The sequence below is a fragment of the Choloepus didactylus genome, chromosome 8, assembly GCF_015220235.1.
Source record: "Choloepus didactylus isolate mChoDid1 chromosome 8, mChoDid1.pri, whole genome shotgun sequence".
Taxonomy (NCBI): Eukaryota; Metazoa; Chordata; class Mammalia; order Pilosa; family Megalonychidae; genus Choloepus; species Choloepus didactylus.
Genome location: NC_051314.1, coordinates 13,685,696 through 13,702,286, shown reverse-complemented (window position 1 = coordinate 13,702,286; position 16,591 = coordinate 13,685,696). Strand labels below are relative to the sequence as shown.

General features: G+C 39.4%; 1 protein-coding gene across 5 annotated transcripts in view; it reads left to right on the top strand.

The window, feature by feature from the left end:
• TNRC6B (trinucleotide repeat containing adaptor 6B) overlaps nt 1-16,591 on the top strand; it is a 315,110-nt gene that overhangs the window by 180,800 nt on the left and 117,719 nt on the right. Inside the window, exon 1 of one of the 5 annotated variants that reach the window (XM_037846117.1) lies at nt 10,575-13,047. The exons of the other annotated variants lie outside the window; for them this stretch is intronic. Within the exon in view, the coding sequence (XP_037702045.1) occupies nt 13,043-13,047 (5 nt within the window). The 5' untranslated portion in view covers nt 10,575-13,042. Of the gene's footprint in view, nt 1-10,574; nt 13,048-16,591 lie in introns of those variants that run through there. 5 annotated transcript variants of the gene reach the window in all.

The window sequence follows — 16,591 nt, the reverse complement described above, 5'->3', positions numbered from 1 at the left end:
TTTGGGTGTGTTGGTGCTGTCTGTCCTGAATGAGGGCCATGTGTCTGAGCAGTTAGGGAGGGGGAGCAGCTTTAATAATCAGACCTCCCAGGTGTTTCCGGAGATTCAAGGCTGTTCCAAGAGTCTTAGCCCTCATTTCAGTCTCGCCACAGACCATCTCTGACACTGACCCATAAGTCCTTGGTATTGGCGTAGGTTCCCTGGGATTTCTGAGCTGGTTCCCCTTCCCTGCTGTGCTCCTCCAGGACCTCTGCTGAGGGAGGGCTGCGCCACGTCACAAGTGTGCGCTGGCCTCCAGGGAAGCCCTGGGCCGCTGGGACGTCAGGGGTGTTCCCAGCCTGCTTCAAAGACGGTTGAATGGGATGCGTTAACTTCCCCCTTTTCTCACAGCTCCGCCGTCCTAGCTCCGGGACAGTCAGCCGTGGGTGTATTAAAGGCCACTGTCCACAGCCAATAATGTGGCATGTGCACAGGGCTGCAGGAAAGATTCCCCATCACACTGGGTTTCCTGGTGCGTCTCTGGGCTGTGGGCCTGGCCCTGGGCAGGAGTGTCCCCTGCCCGCCAGAGATGGCTGCAAGTCATGCGGTTTTTTTCTCCTTTTGGCTCCCCTTTGCTCCCCTGGCCCCAAGACAACCAGCAGCAGGTGTGGGGAGGGGTATCCTCCACACCAGACACCGATGCGTTAGCCCAGCCTGCTCCATCCATGCTTCACTGCGCGGCTCTCCTGGTCATATCGGCAGCTGCTCCTGGGCTTTTTTTTTTTTTTTTTAAAGAACTAGTCTGTCTCCAAATGCTGACCCACCATTTTCCCACACTGCAGTGCGGCCGAGGGACTTTCAGCCGACTCACTCACTCATTTCAGAATGCAGACTCCCGGTTTCACAAAATGCATAGTCCCTATGGATTCAGCAGACCTTGTCTGGCTGGTGCATCGCTGGGACTGGTGTTCTGGGTCACTTTCTGGTTTTTATCTAGTATTTTTCACAGAGGTGTCTTTTTGCCCTGTCTCACCTAGCCGCCATTTTAGGTTCTCCCTGCAGTACAACTTTTAAAAGTTTATTCTAATCCCCAACTCTCTCCATTAAGGAGTCCTTTTATTAATATATTCCTTCTTCCATATTGAACTATACAACGTAACGTTAAGCTCTTTGGAAGCCGTTGTTTTGTGTGTTTGTTTAAAACTTTTGGTTGTAGCTCTCTGGCAATTTCCTAAATACAAAATGAAAAATTTTTTAATCCTCAAAACACAAACTTTGATATTTTCCATGGGAAAGTTTTTCAGTATTTTGTTTTGTGCTCTCTATCATTAGGTTTTCACCAGGTTCTTCTTCTTCTTCTTCTTTTTTTTTTTTTTGAATCATTAAAATATGTTGAAATAAGCTTGTTAAGAAGTACCAAATTGAACTTTCGTAAACTTGACATTAGAAGAATACTTAGGTTTTCTGTATTATCTTGCCAGATTATTTTTCAGAGAGAGGAAATGAGTTTTATTTTCAAGTTAATTAGTATTCTGAAAATGCCACAAAAAGGTTCAGTAAGTGATAGTTTATGTTCATGGAATTTTTGCTGCTGGTAATTTTAATAAAACCATAAACACTTTGTGCTAGATTTTTGGGAAACTTTCAGTTGCTAATAAATTTCCTAATTTGCATTGAACTTCCTTAAAAAGATGGATTCTCTAAATATGTTGGCATTTCCCAAGTGTCTCAGAATCATAATAAATAAGTTCTGAATTCTTTTTTGTGAGGTTTCTCTTGGATGTCTGAGCCATGAATGAATTACATCAAGAGTAATTTCAAGAGACACGTATTTCACAATTAAAAATGACTGCAAACTGTTTGTGTTCCTTTTTCTTATAGGCTAAGGTAGTGAATTTTAAACAACAATGATTAGGGAAATCATACAGTCCTCGGAATATTGCAGTTATTTAATAAATATCTTGTTTATATTTTACCTATGGACAAAGAATATGCCTTTATGGAAAAATATTACTTAAAATGCAATATGTATTTATTCTGTTCCTTGATATTAGTGTTTTAAGGCTTCTTTTTTGGAGTTATTATTCTATCTTGTAGCCATGAAATGCTTTGAAATTCTCAGCATTATGTATATATAGTTAAAGAAATACATGTCCAACATCAAGAATATTCAATGGTGTCATGAAGAGGAGTGTTCTTGTTTGCTAATGCTGCCGGAATGCAAAACACCAGAAATGGATTGGCTTTTATAAAGGGGGTTTATTTGGTTACACAGTTACAGTCCTAAGGCCATAAAATGTCCAAGGTAAACGCACCAACAATTGGGTACCTTCACTGGAGTATGGCTAATGGTGTCCAGAAACTTCTGTTAGCTGGAAAGGCATGTGGCTGGCGTCTGCTCCAAGTTCTGGTTTCAAAATGGCTTTTTCCCAGGATGTTCTTCTGTAGGCCACAGCTCCTCTTCAAAATGTCACTCTCAGTTGCTCTTGGGGCATTTGTTCTTTCTTAGCTTCTCCAGAGCAAGAGTCTGTTTTCAATGGCCGTCTTCAAACTGTCTCTCATCTGCAACTCCCCTCTCAGCTCCTGTGCATTCTTCAAGGTGTCCCTCTTGGCTGTAGCAAGCTTGTTCCTTCTGTCTAAGCTTATATAGTGCTCTAGTAAACTAATCAAGGCCCATGCTGAATGGGTGGAGCCACACCTCCATGGAAATTATCCAATGAAAGATCTCACCCACAGTTGAGTGATCACATCTCCATGGAAACATCCAATCAAAAGTCTCCAACCCAATCAACACCATTAAGTTTCCTGCCTACACAAGACCGCATCAAAGATAATGGCATTTTGGGGGACATAATACATCCAGACCAGCACAAGCAGCTAATTTTTATTTCTCCAAACTTTATCATCACTGAGGGTATGGATACAGGTTCCATACCTAGTGCTCTGCCTGGGTTTCCTTTTCCATTGAGGATCTGTGTGATCTAAGGAAATGGCATTGAAGTAGAGGGGGAAAAGAAGGGAGTGCTGCAAGGTAGTGGCAGGCAGTGAAAGGTCAATTAAGGCTTTATGCTAGCTCCTGCGCTGTACAAAGACAGATTTTAGAAAAGTGCCTGGTACATAGAAAGTGCCAATAAATACATACTGAATGAATGTAGCTGTCAATAAATTCTCATTGACTTTTAAGAATCCCTCTTTTAGGCATTCACTTTGAAGATCCGAAATCTGAGGTAGGAAGATCAGTGAAAAGATAACAGGGCATGTTGACCTTATAATCAGTGCTTTCTTCAATATGTTCCAACAGACTTGATTTTATCACTATTCTTTAACAATTGGCACCTGTGAGCCAATTGTCAGTTATTGCCTATTTTGTAGAAAATGCCTTTGTATCCAAGTCTGAACTTTTTCTTTTCTTTTAAGGACCTCCATAGGAGCCTTTAGCCTATCTATGCATATTTTCACTACTATTTAAAGGAACTTCTTGCTTCTGCTCAGTAACTCACCTTAAGGACTTCTATGCATATCTGGTTTCCTTCTCCCTTGCATGCCATTGTTCAGATGAGGAGACCCTCCTTTCTGACTAGAAGCAAATCTAGGTTTTTTGGGGGAATGCCTGTTAAGAAAAAGGAAATGAATTTCAAATACAAAATCAAGTACAAAAGTGGGTATTTATTTACAATGAGGAAAGAAATCACACAAATATGGCAACTTTTAAAAAACTGAAAAATATTTTAATTCATTGCCTAAAACATCTTTATGAAACGTCTTTTTTTCCCTACATTTTTTTGGCTGTATATTCTTTGGTCACCTCGAGATTACAGTGATTTCTGAGATATTTTCCAAAAGGTGAATATATGGTGTGCCTGTTTAGATGTATTGTGTCTCCCAAAATGCCATGTTCTTTGATGCAAACTTGTTCTTTGATGCAAGTCTTGATTTGGTTGGAACCTTTGGCTTGAGTTGTTTCCATGGAGATGTGACCCACCCAACTGTAGGTGGTAACTCTGATTGGATTATTTCCATGGATGTGTGGCCCCACCTGTTCAGCGTGGGTCCTATAAAAGCTGGAGCCCTATAAGAGCTCAGACAGAATTAGCTCAGTGCTGCAGCCAAGAGAGAGATTTTGGAGATGGCCATTGAAAGTAGACTTTTGCTAGTCCAGAATTTGCCCAGGAAAAACTAAGAGAACACCCCCATATGCCTAGAGAGAAATGTCCTGGGAGAAAGCCATTTTGAAACCAGGACCCCAGAGCAGATGCCAGTCATGTGTCCGTGCCTTCCCAGTGTCTGGACGCTATCAGTGTCCTTCAGTGAAGGTACCCTATTGTTGATGCCTTTGTTTGGACACTCTTATGGCTTTAGGACTAGAACTTTGTAACCAAATAAACCCCCTGTATAAAAACCAATCCATTTTTGGTAATTTGCATAATGGCAGCATTAGCAAACCGGAACAGATTTTGGTACCAGAGAAGTGGCGTGCTGCTGAGTTTGCAAATACCAAACATGTCGGAATGGCTTTTTTAAATGAATAAGGGGAAGATTATGGAAGAATTGTGAGTAGCTTGATAGAAAAGGCCTAGATTGCTTTGAAGAGACTGTGGAAATATGGACTCTAAAGATACTTCTGATGAGGCCTTGAGCAGAGTGAATGTGTCATTGCCAACTGGAAGAAAGGGGATCCTTGTTTCAAAGTGGCAGAGAATTTGGCAAAATTGTGTCCTGATGTTGGATGGAAGGCAGAATTTGAAAGCAATGAGCTGGGATACTTAGCTGAGGATATGTCCAGACTATGTGTGGAGGATATAGCCTGGCTTCTCCTTGCAGCTTATAGTAAAATGCAACAGGACAGAGATAAGCTGAGAATTGAACTCTTGGGTACAAAGAAACCAGAAACTGATAGTTTGGAAAATTCTGCGCTTCCAGAAAGTGAGACCCCAGAGGCTACAGCCTCTCGTGAGGATTTAACCAAACATGGAACCTGACCACCATTTCAGTACAAGCCAGGATTGGAGATGGAGTTACCCAGAAAGGATTTGTGTAAAGTCCTATCGTGTGATGGTTTTGACCTTTGTAAACTGAATGCCAAGCCTACAAAATTTTTGTGAGATCTGTGTAGACAGAACCACTGCTGGTCTGGACTGGAGGGGTCGGAGAAGGAACAAATTGAAGGAAAAATTTCTTCAAAGATAGAACCATGGAAATTGAGGCCTGGAATCAAGAAATCTCAGACAAGTAGAGCAGAACAACCCATGGACAATGGAAAGGGTGAATTTGCCCCGGAGGCAGAGGGTGGGCCTTCCTCCTAGATGCTCAGAAGTGTGCTGCCACACCAGGCCTCAGAGAGGGTGGAGCACATTCCCCAGGAATTGGGGAGAGCCTGACCACCACCCAACTTTTCTGAGTGGAAGAGAGTCCAGGTGCCGCCCTGATGTTTGAGGAGGGTGGAGCCGAGAAGGTGGTCTCCTCAATGTGTGAATATGTTGGAACACTCACCCCAGCATTTGGAGAGAAAAGGGCTTCTGCATAAGCCTTTAGAAAGTGTTGGACTCCTGCTCTCTCAAGCCCCAAGGATAAAACATCATTTTGTAAATGACTCTCAGACTTTGAAATCTAATGAAGTTTGCCCTGTGGGTTTTAGGAACTGTTTTGGTCCTATGAACCCTGTTTTCCTTTCAGTTTCTCCTTACAGCAATGGGAATGATTATCCTGTGACTGTCCCTCCTTTCTATATAGGCAGCAGATAACTTGTTCTAAGTTTCACATGTCCACAGCTAGAGGGATATTTTTCCTTAGGACAGACCACACCTGTAACTGATTTTGATGGGATCTTGTACTTACCTATTGTTACTGAAATGATTTAAGTTTTTGTGATATTGTGTATGGGATGAATGTATTTTATATGGAAAGATCGTGTCATTTTAGGCTCCAGGGGGTGGAATGTGCTGGTTTGGATGTATTATGTCCCCCAAAACGATATGTGCTTTGATGCAGTCTTGTAGGGGCAGACGTATTAGTGTTGATTGGGTTGGAATCCTTTGATTGTTTTCATGGAGATATGACTCAGTCAACTGTGGATGAGACATTTGATTGAATTATTTCCATGGAGATATGGACCCCGCCCATTCAGGGTGGGTCTTGATTTAATTACTGGAGTCCTATAAAAGAGCTCACAAACAAAAGGATCTCGGAGCAGCTACGAGAGACATTTTGGAGTTGGCTGTTGAAAGCAGACTTTTGATGACACTTTGGAGATGCTAGCCCAGTGTTTGCTCTGGAGAAGCTAAGAGAAGACAAAATGCCGCAAGAGTAACATTTTGAAGAATGCGCAGGAGCTGAGAGAGGAGCTGAAACACAACCCAGGGTCAGCAGAAGACAGCTACCTGCCTTCCCAGCTAACAAAGGTTTTCTGGATGCCATTGGCCTTCCTTAAGTGCAGATGTACACATGTTGATGCCCTAATTTGGACATTTTCATGGCCTTCAGACTGTAAATTTGTAACCAAATAAACCCCCTTTATAAAAGCCAGTCCATTTCTGGTATTTTGCATAATGGCAGCATTAGCAAACCGGAACATAGGGAGAATTCAGCATTTCCTCTACTATTGTTGACCAAAATATGGTTTTTATTACAGATAGATTAGAAAAGTTCATTTTAGCCTCACAACTTGTTACTGATAACATCCTATAAATTTGTAAGGTTGTTACCAACTTTGGGAAAACCTCTATCAAGTGCCTCAGCTTGATATACACTCTAAGTATGCAAGTCTTCAGTTTTTCTAGTGTGTTGACTTAATCTGAAATACTCTGAATTAATGTATTTATATCATGATATGATCTGGCCCTGCACATTTCTGTCATGATAAAGGGCGAGGCCCAGCAGCTGCTGTTCATACAGAATGGTTAGCAATAACTTAACCATACATGGAAGTGGCTGAGAATCACAAACATGTATCCACTAAACCCAAACTAAACGTATCTCCAACCTGAGTTTCCCTTGGTGGATCCTCAAAATGCCTGCAGCCCCTTTAACACCATTGCCACAAGGGGAGCCATGATATGATTGGAGGGGGGCAGGGAGTTGGGATGGAAAGAATGGAAAGAGACTGTTGTCTTAACAAGTTGTGATAAAATATCTTGCTTTTGCAAATTTCATCAAAATAAGGGGTAATTTGGACATATTCTTAGGGCTCCTCCAAGGCCCTTGGGAGGGGCCCATGAGAGTGAGGTGCTCTGCAGCTTAAGCTTCATTAGCTTTGCAGTGAAGCCATTTCTGTTTTGACCATTCTGGTCAGGTCCTTCTTTTAAGCCCAGCTCAGCTAAGCTGTACAGTATTTGCCTTTTCTAGCTCCTGAGTCTCTGAAGATGAAACCATACAGTTAACAATTTATCTTAACCTTCTTGTTAAACTGTCTCCTGTATATGTTTTACCTCCCAATTATAGGATTTTCAGTGGTGTCTTCTTTTATATCCTATAGGTACCTACATATTCATGCACTCATTCATTCTTTGGCTTATTTGTTTGTTCATTCATTCAGCAACCATTTGTTCAATTCCTTGTGTGCTATGCCCAGAAATAAAATCTGCATGCCCTTCCCTTAAGAATCTCACTGTTTAGAAGGGGAGGTACCAAGGTAAACCAGTAACAATAATAATAGGATATGAAGGTACTACCCTAGAGGTATGCACAGGGGTGCCAGGGAGCACAGAGGAGGGCTCTGGGCTCAGTCTGGAGTGTCAAGAAGGCCTCCTCCAAAAGCAAATTCGATATCTGAAGTTTGGTTCTAAAGAATTTGTGGTGCTTTTTCCCTTTTTTAATGTCCTCTAAAGGTCTGCTAGCATTCTCATTTCCAAGTTTACTGGATTCAGGTTAGTTGCATTGGAGATTTCCTTGTAGTTTTGGCTACTGTTTCCTCCTCCTAACTTTGTGGGCTCTTAGAGTATGGGCAACACTTGAGTCTTACATTTACATATTCTTGTCAGCCCTAGTTGCGGTGGTTTGGTCGTAGTGAAGTTGGAGAGGCTTAGAAAAAACCTTTGCCTTTCTTATGTTGCTTACGTGGTAAACTTCTACTCCTTCTTTAAGACTGGTACAAAATCTCATCTCTCCTGTGAAATCTTTTCTGACTGCGCCAGTAGCTTACTCTTTGTATTCCCATAGCTAAACCATTTTGTATCTCTACTTATACGTTCTTTGGGGCACTTCCCATCCTGTATTTTAATTACATGTTGAAATGTCTCTCTGTTAAGGTGTTCGTAATCATTTTGGTACCCACCTCCCAACCTGGTCCTAGCGTAGCATCTGATACATGGCAGGTGCTCAAAAAGTGATTATTGACTGCATGAATACATGGCGAGTCCAGAGTTTGGAGTCTTTATTTTTTAATGAATTGATTGGTCTTACTATATTTCATGGTCACGGATTGCATTCTTTACAACAACCAAATAGAATCTCCCAGATAGAATTGAACCTGTATACTTTTCTCCACCTCCACCACCTTACCTGGTCCAAGCTACTACCCCTTACCTTGATGGCCATAATCACTTTCTGTCTTGTTTCCCTTCTTCTGCTCTTGATCTTCTGTAGTTATTCTCAATATAGCAGACAGCATAAGCTTTTAACAACATAAATCTGATCTTGTCTTTTCCAAAGTGGTTGTAAGACAGACATCCATGGGTCCTGGGCTATTTTTTTTTTTTTTTTTTTTTAGGATTTGGAAATTTCATCTCAAAATATAAGAAAAAAGGTACCTGCATCCCATATTAAATAATATGGTTTTATTTATTTTTATTTTGCTATCTTATTTTAAAATAATTTTTATAACTTTACTTCTGAAATCCTTTGGTACCAACCAATTTAATTTGCAATTAAGGTTTCTTAGTTATGCGTATTTGGGGATTTTTGCAAAGTAAGGATTGTGTTCAAACGTAATGAAATTTTTAAATATTAAATTTAACAATTCATAGATTGTTACATGTTGACGTTTAAACATTTATTATTTTTATAGCTACAGATTTCTTTTTGTAGTTTGGACCTTTATGAATGTATTTTTTCAGGTCCCAAACATTTTCCTGGGCTCCTGAAAAACTTGTAAACCCTAGGTGTTAGGTGACGCTTGACAAATGGATAAGGTAGTCTTGTTCACTTTCCTGTGACTTTCTGCTGTTCCTAAAATAAAATCCTTTCTGTGGCCTGCAAGATTCTATGCGTGACATGACTCCTTTCTACCCCTTCAGGATCATCCTATCCCCGCATTCATGTATCCTAGCTTTCTGATTATCCCTTCTGTGTCCTGGACCCATCGAGCAGTTGTTCATCTTGGGGCCTTTAGGTTTGCTTTTCTACTCAGCATAAATGTCCATCCCAAGTAAAGCCTTCCCTAACCACCTGATGTAAAGTGAGCCTCTCCCAGTTAGCCTGTATCTCATTGAACTATTTTCTTCTCTGCCTTTTACTTCTCCCATGAGGATTTTGGCTCCATGTGGACCTCAGCTGTCTAGTTCACTCCTGAATCCCCAGCACTTAGCAGAGTTGCATGTAGAAGGTAGTCAGTACATATTTGTTGCACAAATGAGTTATGTTATTAGATTTTGTCATTTTGAACCATCCTAATGCTTGCTATAAACCTTTCATGGCCATACTGAATTACTCTCTTAAAGCTGGTGAATTCTATGTGCTTACATTTTACTTAGGATTTTTGGTATCTGTTGTCACAAGTCAGATTGGTCTACAGTTTTCTGTTTTTTGCACCATCTTAGTTCGAGTATCAGCAATATGTGAGCCCTATCAAAGAAATAAGTAAACTTTACCTTTTATACCCCCAAGTTATGGAACAATAGTAAAGTCTTGGTAGAATTCACCCAGAAAAACCATTTTGGTCTGCTGTATTTTTAGTGGCTGTTTCTTTGGATATCTGACAGATTTCTGCTATGTTTTTGTTGTTTTTGTTTTTCCTAACTTTTCTTGAGTTTGTTTTGGAGATTTGCATTTTCCTTTACTATCATCCATTTTATTTAAACTTCAAGTTTATTTACGTAAGGTTATGTGTAATTCTCTTACAATTAAAAAATTTTCTTCCAAATCTGTGGTTATGATGTCCCCTTTCTTAGCCCTAATGTTTATTTATGACTTCTCTCTTTTTTAAACTAGATTTCCCAGAGGATTATCTACTTTTTAATTTAATTTTTCAAGACAAAAAATATTTTGCTTTTATTGATCCCGTAAGCTCTTGTTTGGTTATTGCTTTATATTTATGCTTTTATCATTATTAATTTCTCCTTTGGATTTATTTTGTTGCTCTTTTTCTGGATTCTTTTATTTGAATGCTCAGATCATTATTTTTCAATCTAGTTCTCTAACAAAAATATTTTGATTAGTGATGTATATAGACTCCAAAGGTGCCAGCTATGAAAGATGACACTTATTTGAATGTGTAAGTTCTGGTTTATTTATTTGAAAAAAATAATAATTGATTTAAAAAAATATTTTGTATCTTTACCTTATAATGTAATTCTAAAATAGTGTCTAATGTTAATATGAAAAAAGTACATTAAATACATCACTGCATCCAAAATATCTGGAAACATAGGGAAAATAATGAATTTATTATACTTATTTCATTTAGATGAACGGTTGAATTAAATGCTTATGTTTTCCGACTTTTTAGACACCCTGTTATTTAGCACTTACAAAGCAACACATATGAACATTTGTAAAATACTCTTCAATGGAGAAAGAAAGACTTAAAATTCAGTTTCATAAAGAGATCGTGTCTGTCACAAATTAGAACAAGGCGGCTGTACAGTCTCCATGCATTTTAACATACTGCACATGTTCCTCGTAAGTAAGCTTTCCGTAACTCATCTGGAAGGTATTGAAAGGATAAAAATAGACTAAATATTCAAAATTTCCATCCTAGGAGTTTCCTGCTTTTGCCTACATCTCAATTGTCAGTCTCGGTCCTGGCTCCTACTCCGCTTAGTGCTGAGCAAAGACAGTGGCAGCATTTTACACCACAGATATTCAAGCTGCCTGATCGTCTAGGCATTGGCCTCTGCCTGCCCTGAAATATCTCCTTTCCTGTTCTTCTGGAGCTAATGAGTGGAAAAAGTGAAGGAAGGAGACTGAGTAAAGACCCAGAAGCAAGAATGACAAACGTATGGGATTCAGAAGTATTCCTAGGTTTCTTTTCGAGGAAAATTGGTCTTGGAGAATCCATCAATTCTCTGCTCACTGGTCTGTCAGATTATAATCCAACAGTGTAGTTTGCTTGGGAGAAACTCACTGTGGGATCTGACCTTTTTTGGTTTATAGAAATAAATGGAATCTGATAGTCTTTGCCTGTTTTCTACCATTTTAGTTACCTTTTTTCCTGAAGCAGTCCTCAAAACAGGTGGGTGGAAGAGCATTTCTGGAAATGATATGACTTTCACTTCATAAATTCCTTATATTTGGGTGGCAGATTTCCTCCTCTTCAGTCTGGCACATCCGAAAAGGCAGTGCCCGTTGTGGGGATCCATGTAATTCATTCATTCATTCACCTACCATGTGGGGTTCAGTGAGTGACCTCACACAGCAGTGAAGGAAGCCATGGCGTTTGCTTGATATAGTTTATAGTCTAATGGGGAAGACCAACATTAACTAAATTCTTGCACAAATAATTAATTGCAATTATAATCAGTGCTATGAAGAAGTAGTAAAGGATGTTATTGAAGAGTTTAACAGGAAGACCCCGTCTAGACTAGGAGGTCAAGGAAGGCTTTCACGTAACTTTTGAGATAACAAGTTTAGGAATAACAGAACTGCTAAAAGAAAGAAGCCAACCAAGTACAGAGTTTTAGAACTGAAAGAAACCACAGATGCTGAGACTAGTCCTCACAGTCTACAGATGCAGAAACTAAGGCTCAGGGAGGTAAAGGGACTTGCCTACTAACTGAGGTTACACAGTATGTTAGCTGCAGAGTGCAGCTGCAAACCCAGTATGGGCTTGTTAGGCAGGTAAGAATCAAGATGCATATGGAGAGGAGAGGTTTAGAGTGATGGAAACCAGGTAGGTTTTTAATTTAGTACCTACTCTCTGTCAGCTGCAGAGCTGCTTCCTCAGGTGTGGGGGTGAGAATTAAAGATGACTCAGACCTGCTCTCTCTTAGAGGAACTCAGTTTGCTGTCACTGTTGCATAGTTGTTGTTTGGGGCTTGGGGAAGGACTTACCAAACACACGTGCATGCACACACACACATACACACAAACCAATAAATGTAGAATTCAGAATTGGGAATTCAGTCCCTGTTCTGCTGTTGTCTGGCTGTGTGTATTGGGGTGTCACTTAACCTCTCTGAATCAACATTCACAGTGTATACTTTGTTCTTTTTTTAAAAATGCTTTGTTTTTTTCTATGCCTTTTAGGAGCTCAGTAGAGGTCAGTTGTGCTCTCTATTTCACCTTAGTCTTTCAAAACTAACGTCTCTTGTTTGTGTAAAGCTTTGTTTAATCCCCCTTCTAAAGAGCAGTTTGCCAGCCTGTGCTGGCCTAAACTGCTAAAGAATAACTGTAACAAGCAAGCCAAGATCCAGGATCTGCAAGGATCGTTAGCAACTGAGCATATTTCTATAAACCAATGAAGGTTTTTATATTTTGTTCATCTGTTACCCTTATGCCATTGCCACTTTCACATGCAATATCTGTAGGCGGAGAATATGAGATAACACCATTTCACAAATGAAAGTGAATGGAAAAGGGCTGCTTTCCCTTTAAGGCAGTTTCACCACCACCACCAGCTCCCTCCCCTTTCCTGATTGACAAAGCTACCCAAAGTCACATGATCCGCCTCTATTTGAAGGTCACAAAAAGCTGCTTCCTTTAGAGACAGAGGGGGAGAGAGAGAGCAAGAGGGAGAGTGAGCGAGAGAGTTAGTTCAAGCCAAAATGGCCGACAGAGTCTCTGCTGGTTTCTGAATATTTAAAATACAAAAAACCAGATAGACAAAAAGAAATCATTTTTTGGACCTTTTTTCATTTCCATTTCTACCTTGTATGCCTCAATTTGCTGGATTTAAGCACTGCTGCACTTTATGAGGTTGGTAAATATTTTCAATTTTTTAAAACCAATTGATTTATATGGATCTTGTCTAACCGTTTCACTAGTGGTGTTGCAAATCGACATTTGTCTAGCATGGAGACTGGCTTCAGACATTTCATGAATCTGTGTAAATCAGACCTCCTGTGATGTACTTTTGCTTCGGCATTTTAAAAATGTAAGAGCCTTGGTAAAATATTTATATTTTGGAGTGGTTTAATTGCACTTTTAATTTACATGCAGATTTTCATCATCATTTCTACCTTGCAAATAAGTGGAGCTGTAATGGAAAATTTGATATTTAGAAAGGTTTTTAATAAACACATACTCCCCCTCCTCCTTTAAATCTGCTGCAAAAATTTGCATAAATATAAATGGGTTTGCATTCTTTCGGCTGCTAAGGCCGACAAAGGATCTGGGAGGGCAAGCACTAGAACGAGAAAGCCTTTTTTTTTTTTTTTTTTTTTTTTTAAACTGGGTCATCCTTCCTAGAGAGATATAAAACCTAAAATGAGACCTGATACATTTTAAACATCAGGTTGGGGGCGAGTGCACACTAGGAGGTTTGGGGTTTGTAGATTCCCCTGCTTGCAGACCTCCCAAGCAATATATGGATCAACCCTCTCCTTTCTGCGCGCGCTCATTTGCACTAGGTTTCTGTGTTCTCAAATGTGCAGCCAGATGCGCTTTTATTTTGATCGTGGTTTGAACCAAATGCTGGGACTGTCTTGAAAACATGGTGTTTTAAAGATACAAACGGCTAGTTGCCCTGATAAGAAATTATTTCTTTGGCATTTTCTCCCTTTAGATTGGTCTTCTCTGTTTCTCGCTAAATCAGTTTTTGTTTAATTTTATACAAACGAATAACTGGGCTTTTCAACACAAATTCAGTGTGTGTATGGTTGGCTGCATTGGCCATAAATCCATTGTGAAATGGTTATTTAGGGTTGCATAAATAAGTAGCTGGGTTTGTGATTGTTAGTAACCCCTGAAACTGGGCAATGCCTGAAGTTAAATTCCAGTACTCCTGATGCAGGATTCTAGAAGCCTGGGAGCTGGGAGGGAAAAAAGCTGAAAACTTGCTTTCTCAGAGCCACCTCCCCCTATCATTGTGAGAGTGTGATGTAATGCTTCTTGGTCTGGTGGGCTGAAAGGATTGTAGTTTGTGATGTGGCGGGTAAATTGCCCCCACCGCTGGGTAAATTACCCTACCCTCCTCGGCACATCCCTGGCTCTTGAGAGGCCTTGTTTTCTTTTCTCTTTTTTTTCTAATTTGTATCCTCCTGATTTATGCGGTGGCATATTGGCATGAGAAAGAGACTATTCTTTTAAATCTATTACAAAGTATAGTTTAGAAAAGGCATTTAAGATATGCAAATAGTTTGAATTGTCATATCCCCATCATTAAATACGTAGACTTGGATTAAAGCTAATTAAGCATAAATGGAATAATTTTGATCAGAAGGAAACAGTGTTTTTTGTTGTTTCCTTTTTAATTAATCTAATTATAAGATTCTTGCTGGGCTGGAAAGTGTTAAAAAATAAATAAAATGGAATAAATGCTGGACCGTTTTGAAAATTTGACAATCTGGAAGAGGGTGTATAGTGCTTTCAAAAGCTTTTATTCATTGTTAAAATGGATTGGCCTCTTGTGCTGAAAATGGCCTGTTTCTTTGAGCCAATTGTGTGTAGATGAAGGGACTTTCACGCTAATTTAACAAAAAGACTTTCTATTTGAATACGTAAAGATAATTAAAGTCCTCTGTCTCTAAAGAGCAAATGTTATTATTTTTTAAATTAATGTTGTCATTGTATTGGTAATGGGAGTACGTAGAGAAGTGGCTGTTTAGATTCAATGTAAATTTTTTGGTGATAAATTCAGCTTTTGTGTGGGAGGGATTGAAAACATTGCATTCAAGGAGTACTCTGGGACAGTTTTTTTACAGTTTGGATTTAAAAGAAAAAGACAAAGAAATTACTATAGTGATTTGGAGTGTGGCTCTGTGGTAACCTAAGGAAAATTAGAAATTAGACTTCTGGTTTGTTTGTTTTTTTTGTTTTTTCCTTTTCTGAAAATGAAAGCACTTATTTGGGGCTTCACTTGTTAAAGATGATTCATTTTACGCCAATTTCCTAAGTTGGCCTTAGAGAGAAAGAGAAAAACCTCAGCTTTCCATGTTTTACGTTAGCTTGTTTTGTTTTTGTGGACTGTACACATGTGAATGTCAGGTTAATTCAGTTTGCAGAAGCAGGGTGTTGCTCTCTTAGGCAGTAAAGAGAGTGATAGAATGAGCATTAACAGAACGCCATCTGATTCTTTGAAATGTCTTTATAAATATACTTTTCTCCTAGACAGGTTTAAAGGTGAGATAAATAAGACCTGGTTTCACATATGTGAAGCATTATGGTCCTGGTGAGTTTCAGAAGTTCAGCTGCCATTTTGGATCTTAGTTCCTGCAGAGTCAATCCTCACAGCACACCAAAACTATGGTAATAAAAATGAGTAATAAATCAAGTGTGCAGATGGATGGTATTATATTTGTGCCTTTTCTTTCTTCTGGTAGTGCGAAATGAAGCTTTAAGAAGTTTAGAGTTATGGCTGGTGTTATGAGGAGCAAAAGCTAGGGTATTAGAACTTGGATGTTGTGGTTTTTCTTTTTAAAAATGAGATGGCATATGCAGAAGGAGTTTCTTACTGGAGAAAGTGAATATAATCCTTACTAAAACTCCCCCTCACCCATCCTTATTTTTTCATGCTGGGTCTATTGTGATTTATAGTCATAACTCATTATTCACAGTGCCACTCTGTCTCAGAAAGATTTATTATTATGATTTTACCAAAACATCACAAAATTGATAGTGCCTATCTATGAGATGTGGTATCTTACTTTTAAAGTGTTCTTCAGTCCTTTCATCTGGTTCCTAGAAATGAAGCATTGGCATCTTTGATATATGGTGCTAACTCAGCTCTGTTGTTAAGCTTAGAGTGGCCATTTGTTATTCTATATTGCCACTAGGACAATCCTTTAAAAGTAAACTTCTGAAAATTGAAGCGAAGACTTCTAAGACTTTTCCAGCTCTTCAACTCTGCAAGAGACACTGATATAGTGATAAGAGATAATGAGACCTTCAGGTCCTGGGGGCAGGCCGAGGCAGCAACATAGTGGTCACCTTGCCCGGCTGCCCCATGACTGAAAAGTTTTGGGGAAATTTAATTTGTATAACTCAGATATAGTATAATCATTGACCATCTGCAATTTAAACTGGACAAGGCCCTGAGGCAACAAAGCTGAATGTACTTTGTCCCTACCTTCAAGGAATACCAAACCAGCAAGGGAGATACTCAGGTGAAAGAGATCAGCATACCTTGCTGGTGTACATGCGATATTAGAACAGGTACCTGCAACAGAAGTATCCTGAGTGTATGCTTTAGGATAGCCCTTGTTTAAAGAAGCCCAGTAATTACCCCTTTATTAATTTTTAGTCTTCATTTGTGTATTAGATTTTCTTTAAGTGGAACCTGTGATTTAAAGTTGGGGTTTCT